General features: G+C 47.8%; 1 protein-coding gene across 2 annotated transcripts in view; it reads right to left on the reverse strand.

Annotated features, from left to right (window-relative positions):
- Window positions 1–202: 202 nt before the first annotated feature.
- SFSWAP (splicing factor SWAP) overlaps window positions 203–22,911 on the reverse strand; it is a 69,786-nt gene continuing 47,077 nt past the window's right edge. For both annotated transcript variants that reach the window (XM_038574708.1, XM_038574709.1), the window contains exons 14-18: window positions 18,950–19,215; window positions 12,215–12,340; window positions 1,816–1,980; window positions 667–739; window positions 203–529 (exon numbers count right to left, since the gene is read on the reverse strand). In XM_038574708.1, coding sequence (XP_038430636.1) covers window positions 464–529; window positions 667–739; window positions 1,816–1,980; window positions 12,215–12,340; window positions 18,950–19,215 — 696 coding nt within the window. In that variant the 3' untranslated portion in view covers window positions 203–463. The remainder of the gene's footprint in view (window positions 530–666; window positions 740–1,815; window positions 1,981–12,214; window positions 12,341–18,949; window positions 19,216–22,911) is intronic.

The raw sequence follows: 22,911 nt of genomic DNA on the forward strand, positions 1-22,911 counted from the left end.
GGGGATGTGCTCTCCAGCCCTGTGACTCTGGGGGACACAGGGCACAGATCGCGGGTGCCTGTTCCTCCTGCTGCCTGGGGGGTGGGGGGATATTGTCCACAGGTCGCCGCCTATGTAAGGACGTGACGGGAATCCAATGACAGACGCCAAATGGTAAAAACACACTGACAGGCCAAATAAGGAAGAAACCGCCCACAGTCGCTGGCTAGAAAAGGTGTTTTCCTCCCATTTTATTTGATAATACATTTTCACAGAAACATGATATTATTTACAAATATACAGGTAAGAGACTGCTGGTCAAAAATCTTAAACTGAAAATGTCATCAAAAATTAATTTACAAAAACCACCAACTGCCCAGAGGAGTCCCTGGAGGAGGATGGACGGCGATCGATGGTCTGTGCGTGGAAGCTGCTCGGCGCTCCGGCCCCCAGCCTGGCGCTGGGCCAGTGGCACCCCCGCATCTCAGGAGGCACTGGTCTGCATGTTCTTGGAAGCAGCGAGCATCGCCCTCACTTTGGCCATGAGGTCCTGCACAGAGAGACGCACGGGGTCCCTGTGGCTTCCCGCTCAGACCTGGAAGGCGGCCTGCAGGCACAGGAAGGCCCACCGTGGGGACCTTGTAGCCCTACGGGTAGGAGGAGGAGGGGAGGGGGCCATCGCTTTACCTGAGTTATTTTGCTCTGCACAGAGGAGACAATTGCTGAGGAGATCTGGCCGTCTTTTTCCTGAGAAACTCCCCTAATATGAATAAAGAGAGGTCACAGGCTTAAAAAATAGACATTAAGTCATATTTGTTACTAGTGTCTTTAAAAAAGAGATCATTATAAATATATTATTTTGCTTTTACATGTCACGTTACAGATGCCTTAAGTATTTTATAAAATGCAGCCTAATTCAGAAAACGTTTTCCTGTGAGCACCCCAGGAGGTGCATGTATGGACAGGACAGGGGAAGCAGAAAGCCGGAGCCTCACCGAGCCGGGACCCCGCCACACAATCGCTCACCTGCACCTTCAAACAAGCTACGTCTTAGGTTCTGCCCACCTCCAGTGAGCTATGTGTTGTCCTACTGATGAGCCTGTGCTACAGTTTCGGGCCTATGACCCACATGGACGAAGGCAGCATGTCTGTAGCCAGTGAGTGAGCCTCATTCCGAACCCCTGGCTCTGAGTGTGCAGCGGGGTGTGTGTGTGTGTGTGTGTCTGGAAAAAGCCCTCTAACAGCCATGGGCAATGGGGACACATACATCTGTGCTGCCCCACAGGCCACTCACGTGACAGCAGTGCACTCTGATGTCACCTGGCCTGTCCAGTCATGCAGTGCTGGTTTGACCCAACTTCTGTGGCGTGGGGTGAGTGGTGTGACCGGAGTGGGGGTGGGGGAAGTCTATGTCGCACTTATTGTGGACCCCCGTGCCTGCCTCCCCTGCGATCATGCCCACTGCACACAGCCCTTGCTGAGGACAAAGGCACCACTGTCGGGTGGTTACAGAACAGCTGCTATCCTGCTAAAGCACGATTTTCCAGTGGATCAGATGGTGGGAAGTCCTCTAGTTGGCACCTGAGGGAGGTGGCTGGCCCACCCCACCCCTACTCACATTTCTGTTCAGCCCAGGGACAGCCACCAAGAGGGCGGGCTTTCCAGGTCTCTCTCTGGCCGGAGGTGGGGCCCAGGGGGAGTTGGTGGGCTGGCACACCTAAGATCTGACCCCAGTTCTGAGCAGCTGCAGTGTCCACCTCCTACTCACTGCCTGAGCAGGACGTGGGGAGCATGTGGGGAGTGGGGAGCCCTGGGGTGGGGTCAAGGTGGGCTTACCTGGAGCGCTCCTGACTGGAGCCCCGACTCTCCACGGGAGAGATGCTGGCTGAGTGGGCCGTGTGCCGACGTGTGGCTTGCTTGCTTGGGGACGCCGACTGGGACCCGGCCTTGGACTCGGTCCGTGACCGTGAGCGCCTCTTCTTCTTTTTTTCGTGGGGGCTTCTGCAAGGAAAGTAGTTTCAGACAGAGACACAGAGGGCTCTGGACGAGGAGTTTCGAGTGTTTTTCAAGGGACAGCTGGCAGGTTTAGGTGTCCATACATGCTAATTCCTTATTGAACTCACAACTGGCAGATGCAGGAAAAGTCACACAGAAGCGAAGGCAGGCCACTCTCTATGCCTATCCCCACTTCAAGAGGCCTATGGGATCTCAAATGCGGTCGGCACTTTATCTGCATTTAAACAACCCAAGGAGAGCAACCAAGTGCTGTTCACACCGTGTGTCCGCTTACATGATGAGGACCTCCAGCAGGAGATGAGGAAGTATTACAGCCAAGTGCCATGTGCACAACGGCTTCTGCTCTCTGACCTGGCTTCCTGGAACCGTGGAGCCCATCCCTGCTCGCCCAGCAGCTGACTCTGCCCAACTTGCCTGTCAGGACCATCCATCCGACACCTTATCCCCATCCAGATCCCAGCCCACCCTCACCCCCCAGCAAGCAAAGCTCCAGTGCACACTGTACCCTGTGACCCTCCTGTGACTCCTCAAAGAACACTTAAGAAGGAGAACACATGCAGGAGGTGAGAGCGACTTGTGGCCCAGACAGGTGCCAGGCATCCCTGCTCTCGGCCCCTCTGCTTCCTCCAGAAATGATGGTCACCTGCTGTTGGGAAACTGTATCCCATCACACATGACTGATGGGTGACCTATGGGTGACCCAAGTGCTTGCTGGAGACTCTTAGTGTATGTAGTGAGTGCTGTCATGAAGCCATCACGTGTGCCCATCTGAGTCCTGTGGGTGAAGAGATCTCACCATGGTGGGAACATGTGTGTCTTCAGGGAGCATGATGTACTGGGCCATTCCCACTCAGCCCACTCTGTCGGCACCTCTGGGATACAGGTCGGCTCACAGACCCTTCCCCACTTGGGGACACCCTACGGCCTGTCTACATGCCTCCTCTCCCTGGGGACTGGGCTGAGAGCTTGCCCTGCCCCCAGGCTCCCCACAGTGCTCTCATGCAAAGGCACCCATGTGCACTGATGAAGCCAGTGGATATGCCAGTGCAGCACAGCTCGGGGCACTCGGACTCCACTGTGTTAACGAGGAGCTGCCCCTCAGCTGCAAGCGGCAGCATCCCTGGTGAGCTTGGGTCTCGGCGGGTGGCCTGACAGCCAGTACAGAGGAAAACAGGTCTATAAATGGAGAGGCTGCCCTCAGTACTGGACACATGGACATGGAAACCACACCACACACCTAGTTTGTCAACTGCAAAAGTTGCGTGTGGTTTTTATGTCTGTAAACATGTGCTAGGATTTCAGAGCAAGCTGCAAAGACAAAGAAATGAAATATTCCACAGCCTGTGACAAGTCCAAAATGGTTTAAGCCCCCAATCTGGCTGGGTCTCTGTGGTTATGCACATGAATTAAGGAGCACGGGCTGTGTATCAGGTTCAGTCTGAATACAGCTTGTGTCACATGGCAAACCTGCCTCAGCATTTGCTTCAGGAATTAAATCATTCATTCCTTCTTCATTTTTAAACTTATTTTATTATTTACTTATGTATTTATTTATGTATTTATTTATTTTTTAAAGATCTTATTTATTTATTCATGAGAGACACACACACACACAGAGAGAGAGAGAGAGAGAGAGAGGCAGAGACACAGGCAGAGGGAGAAGCAGGCTCCATGGAGGGAGCCCGATGTGGGAGTCGATCCCGGGACTCCAGGATCACGCCATGAGCAGAAGGCAGATGTTTAACTTCTGAGCCACCCAGGCATCCCATTCATTCCTTTTTTTTTAAAAGAAAAACTGAGGTACACTTCACATCCAGAGAAACACGAAGGTCTTAAGTGTTGTTGGATGCGTGTTGGCAAGTGCAGACACCAGGACACTCAGACTAGTCTCACAATCAGAAACCACCCATCTTTCTATAAAATTCCAACCCTGCTGCCTCCGTCATGTGGGGTTCAGCGCATGCTGACCGCCGTGGGAGCCTCACATGACACTAAGCACCTGCTCTGCCACCCCTTCCCCACCCTCATAGGTACCAGTGCTCTGATTTCTGAACCATTGATGGACACTTCACAGAAGCAGAATCACACAGCACTGCGCTTCCATGTCTGGCTCCTGTCGCTCCGCCACAATGAGCCTGTGCCCAGAGTACTTCTTCCTGCTGCTGTAGTATCAGTGGGGGCAAACTACACTACGTCTGTGCTCTCTCCCGGAACAGGCATGTGTGCTGTTGCCAGTTGAGGCAGTTACAAATCAGGGGCTTTGTGGTCAAATGCTCCTGGAGGGTGAACAGTGGGACGGGCAGCAGGGTGGCAGAGCAGGTGCTTGGTGTCATGTGAGGCTCCCATGGCGGTCAGCCTGCACTGAACCCGACAGAGGCTAGCGCACCCAGCTGCTCTTTGGAGGCGTGTCCATGGGCTACAACTGTGTACTCTTTCATGGATGGTCTTTTGAGTTACCCGCTCACTGTTTCCATCTGGAATGGACACGGGCCTTTGTCGGAGACACACACCGCGAGTGTTCCCAGGGTGTGGCCTGCCTATTCATGCTCTTGGCTGTGACTCCTGAGTGGAGTTCAGCAAGACTTCGCTCAGCACTCTCCACCCTTCTGGTGGGGTTTTTGCATGCTCAGGGACCTTCTGCCGGGAGTCTGTGACCCGGGCTGAGGTAAGCTGTGTGCCTGCAGAACAGGCTGCTTCCCTCTGTCTGCACAGCCAGCTGTCGGAGCAAGTTTCGCTGCAGAGCTCTCCTCTGGAACCGCCTGGTAATCGCACTGTTTGAGGGTGTCCAATCACGGTCTTACCTGGTGGCTACCTGGTGAGTCCAGGATTGGCAGTAAGTGCCCCCTACTCTGTAGCTGTGGCTACTCTAAGTCCTTGTTGTTTCCACACCGACGGCAGAGTTCTTGTCCACTGGTTTCTATAAAACACCCGTGGAATATGCTGGGGTGGCACCACATGGACAGAGCACCTTGGGGTCAAGAGACCTCTGAGTGACACTGAGCTCCCAGCCTCAAGCACAGGGCCTCTGTGCAGATGATTCTTAGCATTCTTCTCTCAGTTGTTTGTGGCTCTTGGTGCAGAGAGATTGTTTTCCGTACTTCTCGATGTTCCACGTCACCCTCCCCACTGTCCCAGGCTGGCAGGTGCAGGCAGACATGTCCTTTCTCCCTCCTCTTGCTTTGTTGTCTGGGCCAGGCATTCTGTGGCAGAGCGAATACCACCCATCTGCTGGTCTTGGAGGTGGTAAGTGTGCCCCAGTCCCCACCAGACGCCTCCTTCTACTCCCTTTGCTCAGGGCTTAGTCTCTTTCTTTTAAAGAAAAAAGTGTTTTTCTTTTAGTGAACAGTGGAGATCGTGTTGGTTCTCCTGCAACTGCTGGGATGTCCTAGGAGTTCCTCCTTTACTCCGTGGATACAGTGAATACAAGGGTTGCTGCCAGACGCAAGAACCTCGCTCACAGTCCTGAGCCAGTCTGCTTGGTTGGGATGCATGTCCTTGCATATGCTGCTGGTCACAGGACTCTGTAGGGTCTGTGCACCCGTGTTTTTGAGCGTTTCTGGTTGAGAACACACATGCCCCTGTCCACATGCACACACCACTCCAAACGTGCCCCTCCCGTGTGCACACATGCAGATATTCCCACGCCCACCAGCCTATGTCTTGTTCAGGAGCCACAACCATGGTGCCTCAGGAGCTGCTGAGTGCTCCCCAAGTTCTTTTGAGATGGTCTATAGACTGGTATCTCTTCTTCCTTGAACCTTTGCTTGAATTCAATGATGAAAGCCATCTGGGCCTGGAGTTTTGTGGTTTTAAGTTATAAATAAATTCTTTGGCAGACAAAGTTATTTAGATTTTCTATTTCTTCCACTGTCAGTATGGTCACTTGTATTTTTCAAGGAATTTATTTCCCCCAAGTTGTCAAATTCACTAGAAAAAGACTTCTTTCCTAATTCTCTTTTTATGTCTGTAGGCTCTTTCATTCTTCCTAAATCTAAATAAAGACATCAGTTTTTGATCAAAGAACCATCTTTTAGTTTTACCGTTAGGCTGTTTCCTATTTTATTCCCTCCTTTCTTAAAAAAAAAGCAGAAGTACAGATAGCACACGGTGTTACACTAGTTTCAGGCGAATCACAGTGACGCACAGGCCCAGCTGCCATCTGTTACTGACACCAGTGACTGGACTCTGGGCCTCTCGTCCCCAGGACTCCCTCATTCCATGACCTCCTACATCCCTGGCAGCAACCACCAGTTCTTTCTCTGTATCTGTGGGTCTGTTCTTTGTTCATCTGTTTCATTTCTACAGTTCCACAGATGAGTAAAAGCCTATAGTTGTCTTTCTCTGACTTACTTAACTCAGCACAATACCCTTTGGTTCCAACCACTTCATTGCAAGTGGCAAAATTTCATTCATTCCTGATGGCTGTGTATATATACAGACCACATCTTTAGCTAGTCATCTGTTGATAGGGGCTATTTCCAGTTTGGCTGTTGTAAATAATGCTGCAATAAACATGGGATGCATGTGTCTTTTCCAAACAGGATCTTCATTTTCTTTGGGCAAATACCCAGTAGTGTGATTACCTGATTGTAGGTTTTTGTTCTATATTTAAGTTCTTGAGGAATTTCCATACTGTTCTCCAGAGTGGCTGCACCAGTTTGCATTCTCACCAATAATGCAGGAGGGTTCTCCTTTCTCCACATCCTCGTCAATACCTGTTGTTTCCTGAAATGTTGATTTTAGTCATTATGACAGGTGTGAGGTGGTATCTCATGGTGGTTTCAATTTGTATTTCTCTGATAATAAGTGATGTTGATCATCTTTTCATGTGTCTGTTGGCTATCCCCATGTCTTCTTTGGAAAAACATCTGTTCCTGTCTTCTCTCCCCACCTCTTTTTAAAGTAGGCTCCATGCAGGGCTTGAACTCAGGACCCTGAGATCAAGCGTCAGATGTTTAACTGAGCCACCCAGGCATACTTTCTGCCCATTTTTAAACTTGATTATTTCTTTTTGGGGTGTTGAGTTTGATAGATTCTTTATATATTTTGGATACAAGCCCTTTATCTGATATGTCATTTGTGAATATCTTCTCCCATTCTGTAGGTTGTCTTTTAGTTTTGTTGACTGTTTCCTTTGCTGTGCAGAAGCTTTTTAAGTCTCAATAGTTCATTATTGCTTTTATTTCCCTTACCTTTGGAGACATGTCTACCTAGAAGTTGCTGCAGCTGAGGTCACAAAGGTTGCTGCCTGTGTTCTCCTCTAGGATTTTGATGGATTCCTGTCTCACATTTAGGTCTTTCATCTATTTTGAGTCATTTTTATGTATGGTATAAGAAAATGGTCCAGTTACATTCTTCTGCATGTGGCTGTCCAGTTTTTCCAGCACTATTTGTTGAAGAGACTGTCTTTTTTCCATTGGATATTCTTTCCTGCTTTGTCAAAGATTAGTTGACCATAGAGTTGAGGGTCCATTTCTGGGTTCTCTCTTCTGTTTCACTGATCTCTGTGTCTGTTTTTCTGCCAGTACCATAGTGTTTTGATAATTACAGCTTTGTAATATAGCTTGAAGTCTGGGATTGTGATGCCTCCAGCTTTGGTTTTCTTTTTCAAGATTGCTTTGGCTATTCAGGGTATTTTGTGGTTCCATATAGACTTAAAGATTATTTGCATTTTCTATTTTCTTGATTTCTGATCTTACCTTTATTATTTCCTTGCTTCTACTTACTTTGGGTTTAGTTTGCTCTTTCTGTAGCTTAAGACAGAGGATTAGATCATTGTTTTTAGACCTTTCTTCTTCTCAGATACATTTAAAGCTACTAGTACTTCCTTCTAGGCAAACCTACACACTACAGATTTGACTATGTTACATTTTCACTGTCATTCATTTAAAAATATTTTCTACTTTCCCTTTTGATTTTGTCTTTGATAAAAACTTCCCAACATTTGGCAGATTTCCAGATACCTTTTTATAGATTTCTAGACTTGCTGCCATGTGTTAGGGGATATACTCTGCATCATCTGAGTCTTCCAGGACTTCTGGAGCCTTATACAAACAGCAGGTGGATGAGCTAGTGCAGTGGAGGTGTATAGTTTCTACATCCACACTGTCTTGTTGTCTGCCTGTTCCCAGCTCTCTCCATGTTGCTTCAAGTATTTCTTCTTTTTTTAAGAAAGAGAGTGCCGCATGAGTGCACAAGTTGGGGGAGGGGCAGAGGGAGAATCTCAAGTAGACTCTATGCCCAGCAGGGAGCCCAACATGGGGCTCAATCCCATAACCCTGAGATCAGGACCTGAGCTAAAATCAAGAGTTGGATGCCCAACCTGTTGTGCCACCCTGGCACCCGTGCTTCAAGTACCTTATAAAGTGCTCTCCCCTGGTGCCCACCTGGAGAAGCCATGTCCACTGGAGGCTGGCCATCCTCTGTGGCACCTCCCGTCAGTGCAGCCACCTGCCTTCTTGCTCAGAGCATTGCATGATCGTCCTTTCCCATCTAATTGTTAACTGACTTGTGCACTGAAAGCCTCTCTATAAGCAGGTTAGCACTAGCTTTTGCTTTTTAATGCTATCTAGACCCTTTCCCTCATCATCAGTCCTTCATCTGCTTGCATTTAACACACAGATTTATTTATTTGTTTGTTTATTTTTAAAGGTTTTATTTATTTATTCATGACGGCGGGGGGGGGGGGGCGGCAGACACAGGCAGAGGGAGAAGCAGGCTCCATGCAGGGAGCCCAACATGGGACTTGATCCCGGGTCTCCAGGATCACACCCCAGGTCAAAGGTGGCGCCAAACCGCTGGGCCACCGGGGCTGCCCTTAACACACAGACTTGCGAGGGTTGTGTTGAGTCTACAATCCTCTTGTTTTCTGTTGTCTTTTCATTCTTTTTCTTCCCCTTCCTCACATTTCTGCTTTCTTTTCAACCAGTGAAGCATTTTTAAGGTTCTGTCTTATGTCTGCTCTTGGTTGGCTCTTACCTCCTTTTTCTTTTTATTTACTTATTTAAAAAGATTTTATTTATTTATTCATGAGAGACACAGAGAGAGGAGAAGAGACATAGGCAGAGGGAGAAGCAGGTTCCCTGTGGAAGCCTGATGTGGGACTCGATCCCAGGACCAAAAGATCACACCTTGAGCCAAAGGCAGACACTTAACCACTGAGCCACCCAGGCACCCCTCCCTTTTCTTTTTAGTGGCTGCCCTGGGGAATGAAGACATGTGTGCTTCACTGACAAAGTCTACTGCGAATCAGTAACACTTAATGTGTAAGAGCCTGTAATAACAGCACAGCCCCATCCATTCACACGACACCTGTGATGTGCCCGGCATGGTGCTGAGCCAAAAGTGTCCAATGGCAAACCACCTCTGACCAATGATGTACTATTTACTGTAACAAAACAACCGGACATCCTGCTGAGGTGCGCTGTGGTACAAAATGGCCAAACATTTGCAGGCATTCTACTCTTCAAATAATGTTCCATATAACCATATCCTGATCTCCAAAATAAAGAGCTGGATAAACAGTTGGCCCTAGTGCTGGGGCAGGGAAAGCACCAGCAAAGCCTGAAATATCTTGTGCTAAAAAGCAACAAAGTGCTTTGGGAAAAACAAGGCCAAATGTGAGATGGATGCTGCCATCAGAGTAATACTGTTGATGGATTCGTGTACAACAGATGAAAAAACAAAACCCCAAAACCTAAAGTCCACAGGGACACCAAACAAAGGGGTATGTGTGTGTGTCTCCTTTAGCGAACAAGGGATGGGATGTGAAAGCCACCACACTGCCATCACCAATATAAGAACCAATTCAGCATCAGTGGATGATTAGGCCAACGAGAGTGTGGCTAGCTAGCAGTGGGATGTTGGTGCTGTGTCACGGAACCATAGACAGATGACCTGTGAGGGGCACGCAACCTTGACCACACCATCGAATGCAGCATCACTGATAATGGGACAGATGGACACTGTGTGATGACAGACGCTTCATGTGACACAAAGGTAAGTCACACACTACCCGTGCAGCACTCCTGCCAAAATATTTAGCACGAACCCAGCCATGGGAACAAGCTAAGACAACTTAACCCTCTGTAACACGGTTGGCCTGGACTTGTCAGTCACCCAATACACACGCGAGGGAAGGAGGGAAGGAGGGAAGGAGGGAAGGAGGGAGGGAGGGAGGGAGGGAAGAGAGACAGCCAAATAGAAACATGCTGATCCTGCTGAACTCAGGTAGTGGTTACATGCATATGAGTGTTCCTTGGACTTTAAAAAAGTGCAGAACTGTCTAGCAAATTAAAAAAATGTCAAAACAAGAAGTCAGTGAAAGCGGCACTCAAAGACCAGCTTGTAGAAATGATCCTCCAACTCTGGTGGGAGGCAGTTCCTCCCTAGGCCTGGGTGATCAGACAGGATCAGGGCAACTCGGACTTGGCAGGAGAACCAGCCACCCGCCGTCACATTACAGCAGTGGCTCTACACTTGCTCTGAGTGGAAGGCTGCAGGGGACATGCTGATTGCTGGGTTAACATGCTTGGACCACGTTCCTGCACTCATGCCCTCCCTTGGGCCCCCACTGGATGTAGCACAGCTCCCAACACCCAGAGTCAGGCTCCTGGGGTGATCCTGCCGCTCGGGTAGGTAGCACAGCTCTGTATCCGTAGAGCCTTCACTTGCTTTGTACGACTCATTAAAGCTCATTCCCACCATTCCTAATAGAACCACCATCTTCTCCAGAGACAGCTTCTTTAATGCAAGGTTAATTTGAGAGCAGAGCAAGAATGCTTCTGTAGGGAGAGATCTTTTGCTACAAGGAATTAATTTTAGACCATGCCCTTTACATACGCCGAAGGTGAAGATGAATTTCAAATGTTAAATAATTTCTTGGTAAAGGAATACGATTTCAAATGGACTTGGATTTCCATCATGCTATCCCGGCACGGGGGCGGGTACTTCAGGCAGGATTGGCAAGGCACAGACTGCACGCGAGCAGAGTGAGCCTGCACATCCAGTGCATCTGCTCAACTCTGCCAGCCTCACAGCTCCTTTGCTGACTCTGTGGCTTTAGGAGAAAGATCACGTTTTACCAACGAATAGAGCTATCACAGAACTTGCCAGATTACAGGAACATGTTCTCATTAGGAATGTATTTCCAGAGCTGCTACCGCTATAACTACCACTGAGAAGGGCACCAGGAGGCTGCTCAGCCCATGTCCTCTGCAGACAGCCAGGACCAGGTGATGGCTGGTTCCCTAACACTTGTCATTTCGGCCTGTCATCTGGGAGGCTCAGGAACCCCGAGTGTCCTGACTTGCACACACTCGGCAGCAGTTATGAAACCCAAGCTAAGATGTGCACAACCCCACCCGCCTCCTCTGGGCACCTCAGTCACGGGGAGAACAATGCTTCTTGTCCACCCACCAGAGCCGGGGCTTGGGCTAACTCCCATGCAAGAACATATGAAATGAGAACCCCTCCCTTTTGGGGAGAATGAAACAAAGAAGCTAAGTGATGTAAAGCTGTCAGGGAAACACCCTTCTGTGGCCCTGTCCACCACCATGCTCCTGGTGAGGGGTGCCAGCAGGTCCGAGAGAGGCACAGATGGCCCAGACATGTCCCATCAAGTTGGTGTGGTATTAGTGCTTTTAGTGGAGTGCCTTGGCATTCTCTCCCTGGAAGAGCTGAGGACACTGGCTGGCTGGGAATGGGAGGCCTGGGGGCCAGGCGTCATGGCTGAGAGGCCTACTTTAATGAACATGGGAGCCAGTCTCTCTAGCTCTCCACAACCAAGACAGGTCTGTCCCAGCAGTCAAGGGGTCAGAGGACAGAGCCTGTCTCTGCTCTTAGGCCCCATGAGGACTCTGGCTCTGCCACTAGGGCAGTAGCAGAGATTCACTCAAGACTCAAACTTCTGACTTCTTGTCTCCTATCACTACCTTTCCTTTCCCCGTCACCAGGTAAAGAGTAAGGAGCTGTGTGTGTGGGTCCAGTGGGGTAGCCAGACATAGGGGCTAGTGCTGGGCACTGCCTGATGCCATCCTGATTCTGAGATGGAACTCCCTGTGCTGTCAGTTCTAAGAGTAATGGAAAAACTGCTAAGGGCTGAGCATCTGCTGGGGGTGGCTCCCCTGGTTATCTCCAGCCCTCCTCAGACATATGTGTGCCAAATCCTCACACTCCCTGACAGCACAGACTCTGTGTCTAGGAACTCACAGATGCCTACCTGGACCGGGTCCGCTTCCTGCTGACGCCTGGGCTGTTACTCATCCGGTAGGCAGTGGGGACACTCCTTTCTTCCCTCCGTCTCTCAGGAGAGTGTGCTCTTCTCCGAGGGGACCGGGATCGTGACCTGGATAGAGGAAGACGAGGGGTTTTACTCCATCTGGATGCCAGGTTATCACTTCCATGCTAGGGCAATGATCAGCCTGGTCTGTGTCTGTGGGCTGACAGGTGTCACATCTGTCCTTTTGGAGGTCCCTCCGGCTTTACTACTCTAGACACAGAATCGAATCCAGACTCAGAGGCAGAGATAGAGACTTTGCTCCCACTTCGGAACACGTGTCACACCAACGCTAAACTTACCTAGGGCACAACACACTTAAGGCTACATGTTGCTGGCCCAAATGGTCAGCGGCACCAATCCTCCCCGATTCCAGGTCTGACCAGGTGATTTACGGTTAACTCATGCCTGCAGCTTCCCATCCTTACACTCGGTGCATTTTATTGCCCTCAAGGATTTTCAGCTCACTGACATCTTGATCAAAATGACATAAGGAAAAAAAATTTAAAAAAAAATGACATAAGGAAAAGCACTGAAATCTAAGTGAGTTATTTCTATTTGTTCTGAATGCTGGCGACAGGAAGAAACTAAAGCGTAATGAAATCAGAGCGCTATCTGGAAGCCTCTCTTGTTCATACTAATCATACAGATTCTTGGTGTGAACGACCAACCAGCCGTAGCAATTCAATTCAGAACATGCTATCTCTCATGAGAATCTAAGTTTAGGAGATTCTTTGGATGCAAAACCATCTGTTAAAATATTTTATTCTCCCCTTCCATGTTCCTGGAGACCCTCCTCACTCTATCCATGCAGTGATATAGTCCATTCAGGGCTTCCAGTGCTCAGAGCTCCACCCAACTGAGACCCTCAGTCACTGGGGGTTAAGGCCCTCCAAGGAGGGTCCCATAACGATGACTTTAGGATTCCTCTTTTAAAAAAAAAAAGGATTCCTCTTTTTTGTTCACTCTGTGAAATTACTGTTTCAGGAAGATGTAGAATAAGCAGAAATCTGGACAAAAAAACAATTTCTTTTCCTTCTGTTTCTATGACAACCCACTCAAAAATAATACAAAGAGCAGTATGATTTTGCCATGAAAAATTCTACACCAAATCATTTTAATTATAATAAACTTCCTAAATAACACACATTGTTATTCCAAAGATCAGCTTATCATTATATTCCATGCTTCTGCGTCACAGAGAAAAAACCCTGAGTCACTCCTGAAAAAGATCAGCCACAGAATGAACCTGCTCCAGGTAAACCATCATCGGCTTAGAGTCCTTTCTAGCACAACTGTGTGTTTTTTTCCCAGGTCTTTCCTAAGATTTATGTGACAAATTATAAGGGTGAGGTCAATCAGACACTTTGACGTTTAGCAAAGAGCTCTGGGAGTCAACTCTGTTGCCCCTGGTGAATGGCCCAGCCTGAGCTCCAAGCTCAGAGTCCCCAGAGCCCGGGAGAAAGCTCTGTTTAATCAGACCTCTACACCGTGGAATGCTTACACGGAGAGTTCTACAATAAATCTGATAATCAGGAAAAGTGAAAGTTTTTAGGGCCTGTAAATTCATAATTCTGATGCAACATTACTCTGCAGTGACTATGAGAGGGCTCTGAGGTGAAGTGGCTGTCACCAGTAGATCTGAGGTCATCTTGATTCTACTTTTGGCAGCTGTAAGCTTCAAATAATACTTAGGTTTTATTTTAATTAAAGAAGCACTAATGCTTTCATTCTGCTAATTAGGTGGTTAATAATGCTATCACAACATATGCAAGAAACAGGAGTTTCATTTTATAAGTAAATCATCTGTATGATGAGACAGATACTTTTTATTGAATAATCATAACAGTTTGCTTTCAAATAAAGGCAGAATGAGCCTTCTTCCTTCCAACATTTAACCACCAGAGCCACCCCACTTCCTCCATCCCTGCCCCTCTATCACTCCAGAGTAGCACCTGGTGGGCATGCAGCAGCAGGGCTGGGTTAGGGTCAGCTCCACAGAACAAGAACAGTTGGCCCTCACCAGCACACTAAGTGCTCAGCATCACCTCTTGGGAATCTAATGTAGGATGAGGAGATTAATGATGGTCATTACCCCAATTTTGCTGGCTTAAGCTGTTCTGGAATCTCCCTCCATTTTGACACCCCTTAAACACTGGCTAGCCAATGAAACAAACATCAAAGGCGACCTTATAAAATATTCTTTTTTTTTTTAAAGATTTTATTTATTCATAGACACAGAGAGAGAGAGAGAGGCAGAGACACAGGCAGAGGGAGGAGCAGGCATCATACAGAGAGCCCAACGTGGGACTCGATCCCAGGTCTCCAGGATCACACTCCAGGCTGCAGGCGGCGCCAAACTGCTGCGCCACTGGGGCTGCCCGCAACCTTATAAAATATTGTTAAAGGAAACCTAATTTCAAGCTTTAGTCTTACAAGATTTTAAAAAGACCTGAACTATTAAAGCTGAATTTTTAGGTGATAATGAACGGCATAAATACTTCTTCATTCCATTTATGGCACAGAACCTAGTGAGATATAAACATAAAACACAGAGTGGGGCCCTGGGGTGGCTCAGTAGGTTGAACGTTCAATTCTTGATTTTGGTTTAAGTCCTGATCTCAGGGTCATGAGATTGAGCCCTGCATCAGGCTCTGTGAGAGTTTCTCTCCCTCTCTCTCTGCCCCTCCCTGCCTTGCATGTCCGTTCTAATAAATTAATCTTCAAAAAAAAAAAAAAAAAAAAAGAAAGAAAAAAAAAACCAGAGGAAAAAAAGTCTTACACTTTAATATTGGTTTAAAAGACACTAAACACTGTGTGGTAATCACTGTGCTTTCTTTTTTTTTTTTAATTTTTTATTTATTTATGATAGTCATACAGAGAGAAAGAGAGAGAGGCAGAGACACAGGCAGAGGGAGAAGCAGGCTCCATGCACCGGGAGCCCGACGTGGGATTTGATCCCGGGTCTCCAGGATCGCGCCCTGGGCCAAAGGCAGGCGCCAAACCACTGCGCCACCCAGGGATCCCTCACTGTGCTTTCTGAGAAGCACCATACTGATTTCTAGAACTGAAGGTTCTTCTATGACCAGGTCACCTCTGGAGACCTAGAGTCACCAACCTACACCTAGGACAAACTGGCTTCTTGGACTGCAGACACGCAGACATTACCTATGTTCACAGAGAGATCACTTCTGCTAGGAAAGGGTGTTCTAACCCTAACTTTCTACATCCTACAAGGCACTTCAGTAATTTAACACATAAAAGAATATACATTTCAAACACAGAACCCTACAAGTACAAATATTAACAAATGTGCATTTTGCTTGGAGCTGGCAGGAATCTTTTTTTTAAAACAATTGATTTAAGTTGTGTGTCAGGCCTAAGAAACAAATCTCATTAGGACCTATGCACATATTATGTCTGTAATGGGTAATTCTATCTGAAAAGACAGAGTTAAAGAAAAATTTATAACAGCATCATTAGCAACCTCAATGTTTGCTTAAAACCAAATTTTTCACATGTCAACTATTCATTTGCCGAGAATACCAACCACTCTCGGTTTGAACCTGCTGCAGGGTAAGTCCCCTGGGGCCCAGGAAGTTATCAGCACTGGCAGAGCCTAGACTGAGAAAGCAGGTCTACAGCTGCTTAGGAAAACACGCAGCGTTACCAAACAAAGCAGACATGCTGTTCTGAGCCACGACCCGTAGAAGGAGCCATCCCTGGGCCAAAGGCCAACTGGTTTCTCCTTTCAGTCCCAGGCTCTGGCTTCAAAAAGCATCGCTACATATGAGCTTTCAAGGCAAAACATCAGGGAAGACCAAACACTTTGAAGGTTTGTGTCATAATTTTTATTATCTTATGATGAAGTTGCACTTTGGCTTGATATCCAACATGAACGGCAACATCGGATACCGGAGATCTGACTGCCACTGAACTGAGAAGTAGCTTTCGTAACTACAGTCAGCCCCTGGGACTGAAACACTCGGAGAGTTATAAACTCAGCTCTCCTGACAGGTAATTTTTTTTTCATTTTATTATTTTTTTATAATAAATTTATTTTTTATTGGTGTTCAATTTACCAACATACAGAATAACACCCAGTGCTCATCCTGTCAAGTGCCCCCCTCAGTGCCTGTCACCCATTCCCGGACAGCTAATTTTAACTGTAGGTCAAATTAGGGTGAAGCTGGAGGTTTGCCACCACAGAACTCATACACAGAACATTTTAAACTTAATTTCTTCTTGTAACTCAAGGTTACACACTAAAGATGAGGATTTTGCTTCTGGCATTTGTCAGTACTAAACATACAGAAAAATATAAAATATTATTTGTGTATAAAATACATAGCTCTGAATCTTTTTAAAACATTTAGGGATGCCTGGGTGGCTCAGTCAGCCCAGGTCATGATGGCGGGGGCGGGGGGGTTGTGAGGTCACGCCCCTTGTGGGGCCTGCTCTGGGTGCGGAGCTGCTTGGGATTCTCTTTCTCTCTCCCTCTGTTCCTCCTCTTCCTCTCTCAAAAAACAAAAACAAGGGACACCTGGGTAGCTCAGGGGTTGAGCGTCTGCCTTTGGCTCAGGACATGATCCTGGGATCCGGATCCTCCCTTGCAGGGAGCCTGCTTCTCCCTCTGCCTGTGTATCTGCCTCTCTCTCTGTGTCTCTCATGAATAAAATCTTAAAAAACAAACACCCCCCCCCCAATTATATAAAAAGTCTTAAAATAACATATAAAATGACTTACTCTGTTATAGTCAATAAAAAGAACATAAAACCTAGAATCTTAAAATTCCAAGTGTTAGACGAGCATTCCACTTGAAAAGAGAACAATATGGGGAAATGTTTGTGGCCAGTATGCTGTCCTCCTCACCCCTGGGGATGGGCCATACTTCACACTGTACTTGTTGAACATCAATGTCAGAACAGAACTCCTATCACACTGAAGATGTGAGGTGAGGCGCTTTCATCGTTGCCAGGCCCCAGACTAGGGATTAGGAGGGAATTATGGTCTCTTTTGCTAGAGTCCTGCAGTGAAGGACAGCTGGCTGGAGTTTACTGTGCACGTTATTGCTCAGAGGGCTCATGTGGGCCTATGTTACTTATGTCCATTACATGATAATGTAAGAAACTATCAAAAAAGAAACTTTAAAATGTTTTGATGTTTATATATAAATTCCTGGGAGCTTCCAAAATTGAAACTGTATCAGCAAAGTTGTTCATTTAATTAAAAAACAGCAAGGTGGGGCAGCCCTGGTGGCTCAGCAGTTTAGCAACGCCTTCAGCCCAGGGTGTGATCCTGGAGACCTGGGATCGAGTCCCACATTGGGCTCCCTGCATGGAGCCTGCTTCTCCCTCTGTCTGTGTCTCTGCCTCTCTCTCTCTCTGTCTCTCATGAATAAATAAATAAAATCTTAAAAAACAAAACAAAACAAAACAGCAAGGTGTGTGGGTGTGTGTCTGCATGTGCATATGTACGGTATGTGCACATGTATGTGTCTGTGTGGGGTGTGTGCCTGTCATGATGGAACTTCTAAAGTGTTAAAATTGCAGACACTCAAGGATCAAGTGTTTTTACGTGGAGGCAAATCCAATTTCACTATTGATAGGTAAGTGTCAATGCTTGTAAAGCCTTTGAGGTCCAGTCTGGGTAAAAACAGGGAAAGCCTGTTGTTTTTAGGATATATTCATAGATGAATGCGTTTTAAATACAGAAAGTGCAGGGTATCTGCACTTTCCCTAGGGAAAGGGGAACCAGCACCAATTACAGAAGAAACACGGGATCCCAGGAGTCCAAGTGATGCACCAGAGAGAAAGCCGACAGAGTACACTCAATACTTAGTAATAGATCGCAATGCATGATGCAGGTTTTAAAACCAGATGTTTACTTTTCAAACCTCCTGCAAGCCAGTTACCTGAAACAAAATGGAATTGCCTCACTGAGCAGTGAACTCTGTGATCCTTTAGGGGATGTGTTTGTATCTGTGGCCTCAAGTCTTCATCTGCTCTCTCAGGCGGCCAGTAACAGCCCTCCTACGGGAGGCCATAGGGAAATCGATGGAGGGAAAAGGTGGGTGCTGCCATGGACACTGTGCAGAGGAGCTGCGCACAGCCCACATGGTCACACTTTCTTCTGTCACAATGTGCATGCGTGTAAAGGGAATGTGCACGGGAAAGGCCACTCCAACAAGACAGGACATGCCACCCTTGTGAGTCAGATAGTGAACACATGTGCTAGACTTGCCTCCAAGATCTATTAAAACATATTCTGTTTTTAAAAAATTGGACCATAGTTGATGAGCCTTAGAAATGAAAATAGGGACACCTGTGAGGCTCAGTGGTTGAGCATCTGCCTTTGGTTCAGGGAGTGATCGGGGGTCCTGGGATCAAGTCCTCCATCAGCTCCCCGCAGGGAGCCTGCTTCTCCCTCTGCCTATGTCTCTGCCTCTCTGTCTCTCATGAATGAATGAATGAATGAATGAATGAATAAGTAAATAAATAAATAAGAAAAAAAGGAAATGAAATGAAAATAAAAAACAACCTGAAAAGACGCCATTTGGGTCTGCAAGCTGCATCCGCATGCAAGCATTCCCAAGGTCTGCACTTGCCCCCACCTCGCCGGGGAAGGAGGGCCCAGCACCCACGTCAGGCCTGTACCACGGGCGCCCAGCGCACCCACCTGGAGCGTCGTGCTGTCCGATAGGCGCTGGGGAGACAGTGCTTTGCTTTTGAGTGGGACCTGGGCCTGGACTTGGATGACGAGTGGTACTTGGGGGAGCGTGACCTTGTTCGAGAACGCTTTTTATGCTTCTTTTTCTTTCTCTCTTTCTCCTCTTCTCTTGGTGGGTCTTTACTTTTGCTGGAGGGTCCTTCTGGGGCTTTAACATCTGAAGCTGGCTGAGGTCTGCCTCCAGCCAGTAGAGGACAGGGCACAACACTGGCTTCCTGGGAACAGAAGCAAACATCTGAATGTTAAGAGGGAAAATAGGACATTTTAAAATGCACATACATACAATTTCTACTTTGGGGCCTTCACACACTTTAATGCACCAACGTGTCTTAGGACCACATCTCTAAAATACTGCCCTCGTATCTCTGCAGAAGTGGTGGCTTTGCAGATACCAGGAGTATACATGACGATTTCCCCCGCCGGCAGCGCTCGACCTGATGAAGCGAATGTGGTACCAGGGACACGGTGTCAGGAAAAAAGCCGTGCTTGTTCCTTCAAAAATAATTGTGACTTTCCAGGGATAGAGACATTTTCAAACCTCCAGCATTATGCTTTTATGAATCTATCAATCTGAAAATAATTTTTTAAAAAAGCCTTGAACCAGAAGAGGTTCCTGTTTGATTTTTTTTTTTAATTTTTATTTATTTATGATAGTCACACAGAGAGAGAGAGAGAGAGAGAGGCAGAGACACAGGCAGAGGGAGAAGCAGGCTCCATGCACCGGGAGCCCGACGTGGGATTCGATCCTGGGTCTCCAGGATCGTGTCCTGGGCCAAAGGCAGGCGCTAAACCGCTGCGCCACCCAGGGATCCCTCCTGTTTGATTTTTAAAACTTTGTCAAAAGGAAAAACCTTCCTTCTTTCCTTCCTGTACCTGTGTGAGTTGAGGGATATTAACTAAACCCTGTGGTCATCTCTTTGCAATACACCTAAGTGAAGTAATCATGTCGTGGATCTCATGCACATGGTGCTGCGCGCCAGTCACTGCTCAGTAACGTCAGGGAAAACAATGCACACGTGGCAGTCCTTAACTAGGTGAGTCCATGGCCACGACCCAGTCTGCACATGCTGATTTAGCACACTGCACACTTCTGCACTCAATGATCGTTCACCATAAACCCCTTCATCCACAGGAAACACACAGAGGGGCCGCTCACCCTGAATCCCCACAGTGGGAACTCCAGCACACAGACTCAGAGGTGGGTAGCTGATCAGCTGTGAGCATTATCCAGGGCAATGCCAGTTTCAGGAATTTCTTCTAAAGAGCACTCATCCAAAGTGTGCAGGATGCATGCCCGAGGTCTTGTGCTACACTACTCTGTAATGACCAAGACCTTCAAACCACCCAAATGACCGTCAAAGGCGGTTTCACAGGGTGCATCTGGACAGTGAAAGAGTGCTCAACCTTTAAAAATGAGGTGGTAATCCGACCTCCACTGACATTAACATTTGCCCACATCACATTATAAAATAATGAGTTTACAAAAAAACAAAAAACCTCAAACCCCACCAAAACCCGAACCCCCAACACCATCCCACATGCTGTTTGCCTGTTGTCCCTGAGAAGGTCACTCCTCAATTCACTTTAAGTGAGCTTTACCAGCAGCCATTAAACACTACACACTGCAAGACATACTGAGACTCTGCATTTGGAATAGCTCAAGGCTGGTGCTGAACTAGAGGGAGGGGTGTGCCTGTGGGACAGGGTCTGTGGGATTGTGCAACTGCTCCCTTCCTTTCCCTGGGTTCCTGTGGTCCATGTGGACAAGGCCTGCTGGATGAGGGGACAGTGCTTCCTGCTAAAGCTACACTTTTTTTGGCTTTGAGAAAAAAAAGCAAGGTGCTCATCAAATGGAGATGTGCTCACCCCTTGGCCATGTCCCCACTTCCTGCTGATGTTCATGTCACTCTCTCCCACCTGCCCTTCTGTGAGCAGAGGCCCAAAGGGGGCATATGTACAAGCCAGCAAGACTGAGATGCTCGAGAACATGTCCTGTTCACAAAGTGCCCTGTCCCAAGCAGTTTCTTCCACCCATGGTAACACAGTAACGGAAGCCAGCAGGAAGAGGGCAAAGACCTTGCATGGCACCTGTTCTGGTCCTCACTCCCCACCTTCCATGGCAGCAGCACTGTGGGCTTGTCTCTAAAGCTTGGCCTAAACTGGCTCAGGGTGCCCATCTCAACCCTAGACAGGAAATTGACCTCCATGTCTGAGAACACTCAGTTGGGCTCAGGCACTGGTCAAGACTTGTCCGTGACAGATTACACGACACCCCAACCCAGTGCAGGAAGCTCTGCAGCTTTATAGAGGCTGAGGAAAGGGAGGCCACCCAGCCCCCGCCTGGTGCTGTGGGCATGGTACAGGTATGCAGAGTGAGGGAGAACTCAGCTGCTGCGCAGCAGGAAAATCAGCTTGGGGTAGTTTTAAAAACTCCCAATGAATTAGGGACTCACGTTGCAAGAAAGGCAAGACTGAAGCTGGGGACAAACCCAGCACCCAGAGATGGCATGCAAGCCCCCTGTGAAAGCCAAATGAGTGTTGACGCCACAAGCAGAGGAAGGAGTGCAGTGGAGCCACCTCTGGTCCTTCCTGAGACCAGCAAAGGAGGCCCTGGGACTCCCAGGGAAACCCAGGGCTGCATCTCTCTCAGGACTCTCCCTCTGTACTTCTACGGGACAGAACCATGGCACTCACTAGGGACATGGCCATTGGCCACTGGAATGAGGGAAAGGGCTGCAGTGCAGCCTGAAGCACAAAGTGTGTGCCGTGGCTCTCAAGATGAGTTTGTTTCTTTCCTTTTTTTTAAACAAGATTTTATTCGCTTATTTGAGAGGCAGAGCGTGTGTGCATGCAAGCACAAGCGGGGGAGGGGCAGAGGGAGAAGGGGAGCAGGGAGCCAAATGCAGGACTCGATCCCAGGATCATGACCTGAGCTGAAGGCAGAGGCTTCACCGACGAAGCTACCCAGGCGCCCCATGGGCTGAATTTCTATTTACATTTTTACTGCCAACCTGGCAGCTCCCATCTCTGAACTTAGTACTGCTTCTCTGTCTTCATCTCAACATACTGCCTGTCATTAGCGATGCTTCACAGTGGGTGAAGTTTAGTACTCCATTTGAGGCAACGGGTAATTAAACCAACTTTTTTTTTTTTTTAAGATTTTATTTATTTATTCATGAGAGACATGCAGAGAGAGGCAGAGACTTAGGAAGAGGGAGAAGCAGGCTCCATGCAGGAAGCCCAATGTGGGACTCAATCCCGGAATTCCGGGACTCATGACCTGAGCTGAAGGCAAATGCTCAACCACTGAGCCACCCAGGTGTCCCTAAAGCAACATTTTCAAAACAGAAATTGTAATCGAGTCATGGGATCTATTTATTCTGATGATTATTGTTCACCATTAAAGAGAAAATCAGCAACAATGGGGGGAGGGCTTTCCCCAAATGAACTAAGGGTTGTGATGACCCCAGCTTAAAGTACCAAGAGAATACTTAGAAATTCAGCAATTAGACTTAACAAACAAAACAAAAGGTAACAAATACCACCTGCCCAGTTACTGCCATCCAGCAGCTAGTCCCAGGGCACAAGTACCTGGTGACCTCCCTCCACACCTCTGCCACTTTTGAAGCTGAGTGGCTGCCACGTACTTGGGAAGGTAAAGAGGCCCTGACCTTCCCACAACCCCATCACCATGTGATGAGCTGTGTTCTGCAGGGAAGGAGTAGGCTTGGTCATGACCCTCATGCAGGTCACCAGCAGCCTGGGAAGGAGCTGAATTAAGCCATAGTTATGCCTCCCCCTGCAAGCAAGTGCTAGTACCAAGCTCAAAGATGTACCATCTCGAGAGATTTATGGGCCATGGCTGTTCTGCATGAACAGGATGATGGTGATGAAGGGGTGGTTCGGAAGGT

Source organism: Canis lupus, chromosome 26 (genome assembly GCF_011100685.1).
Source record: "Canis lupus familiaris isolate Mischka breed German Shepherd chromosome 26, alternate assembly UU_Cfam_GSD_1.0, whole genome shotgun sequence".
Classification (NCBI taxonomy): domain Eukaryota; kingdom Metazoa; phylum Chordata; class Mammalia; order Carnivora; family Canidae; genus Canis; species Canis lupus.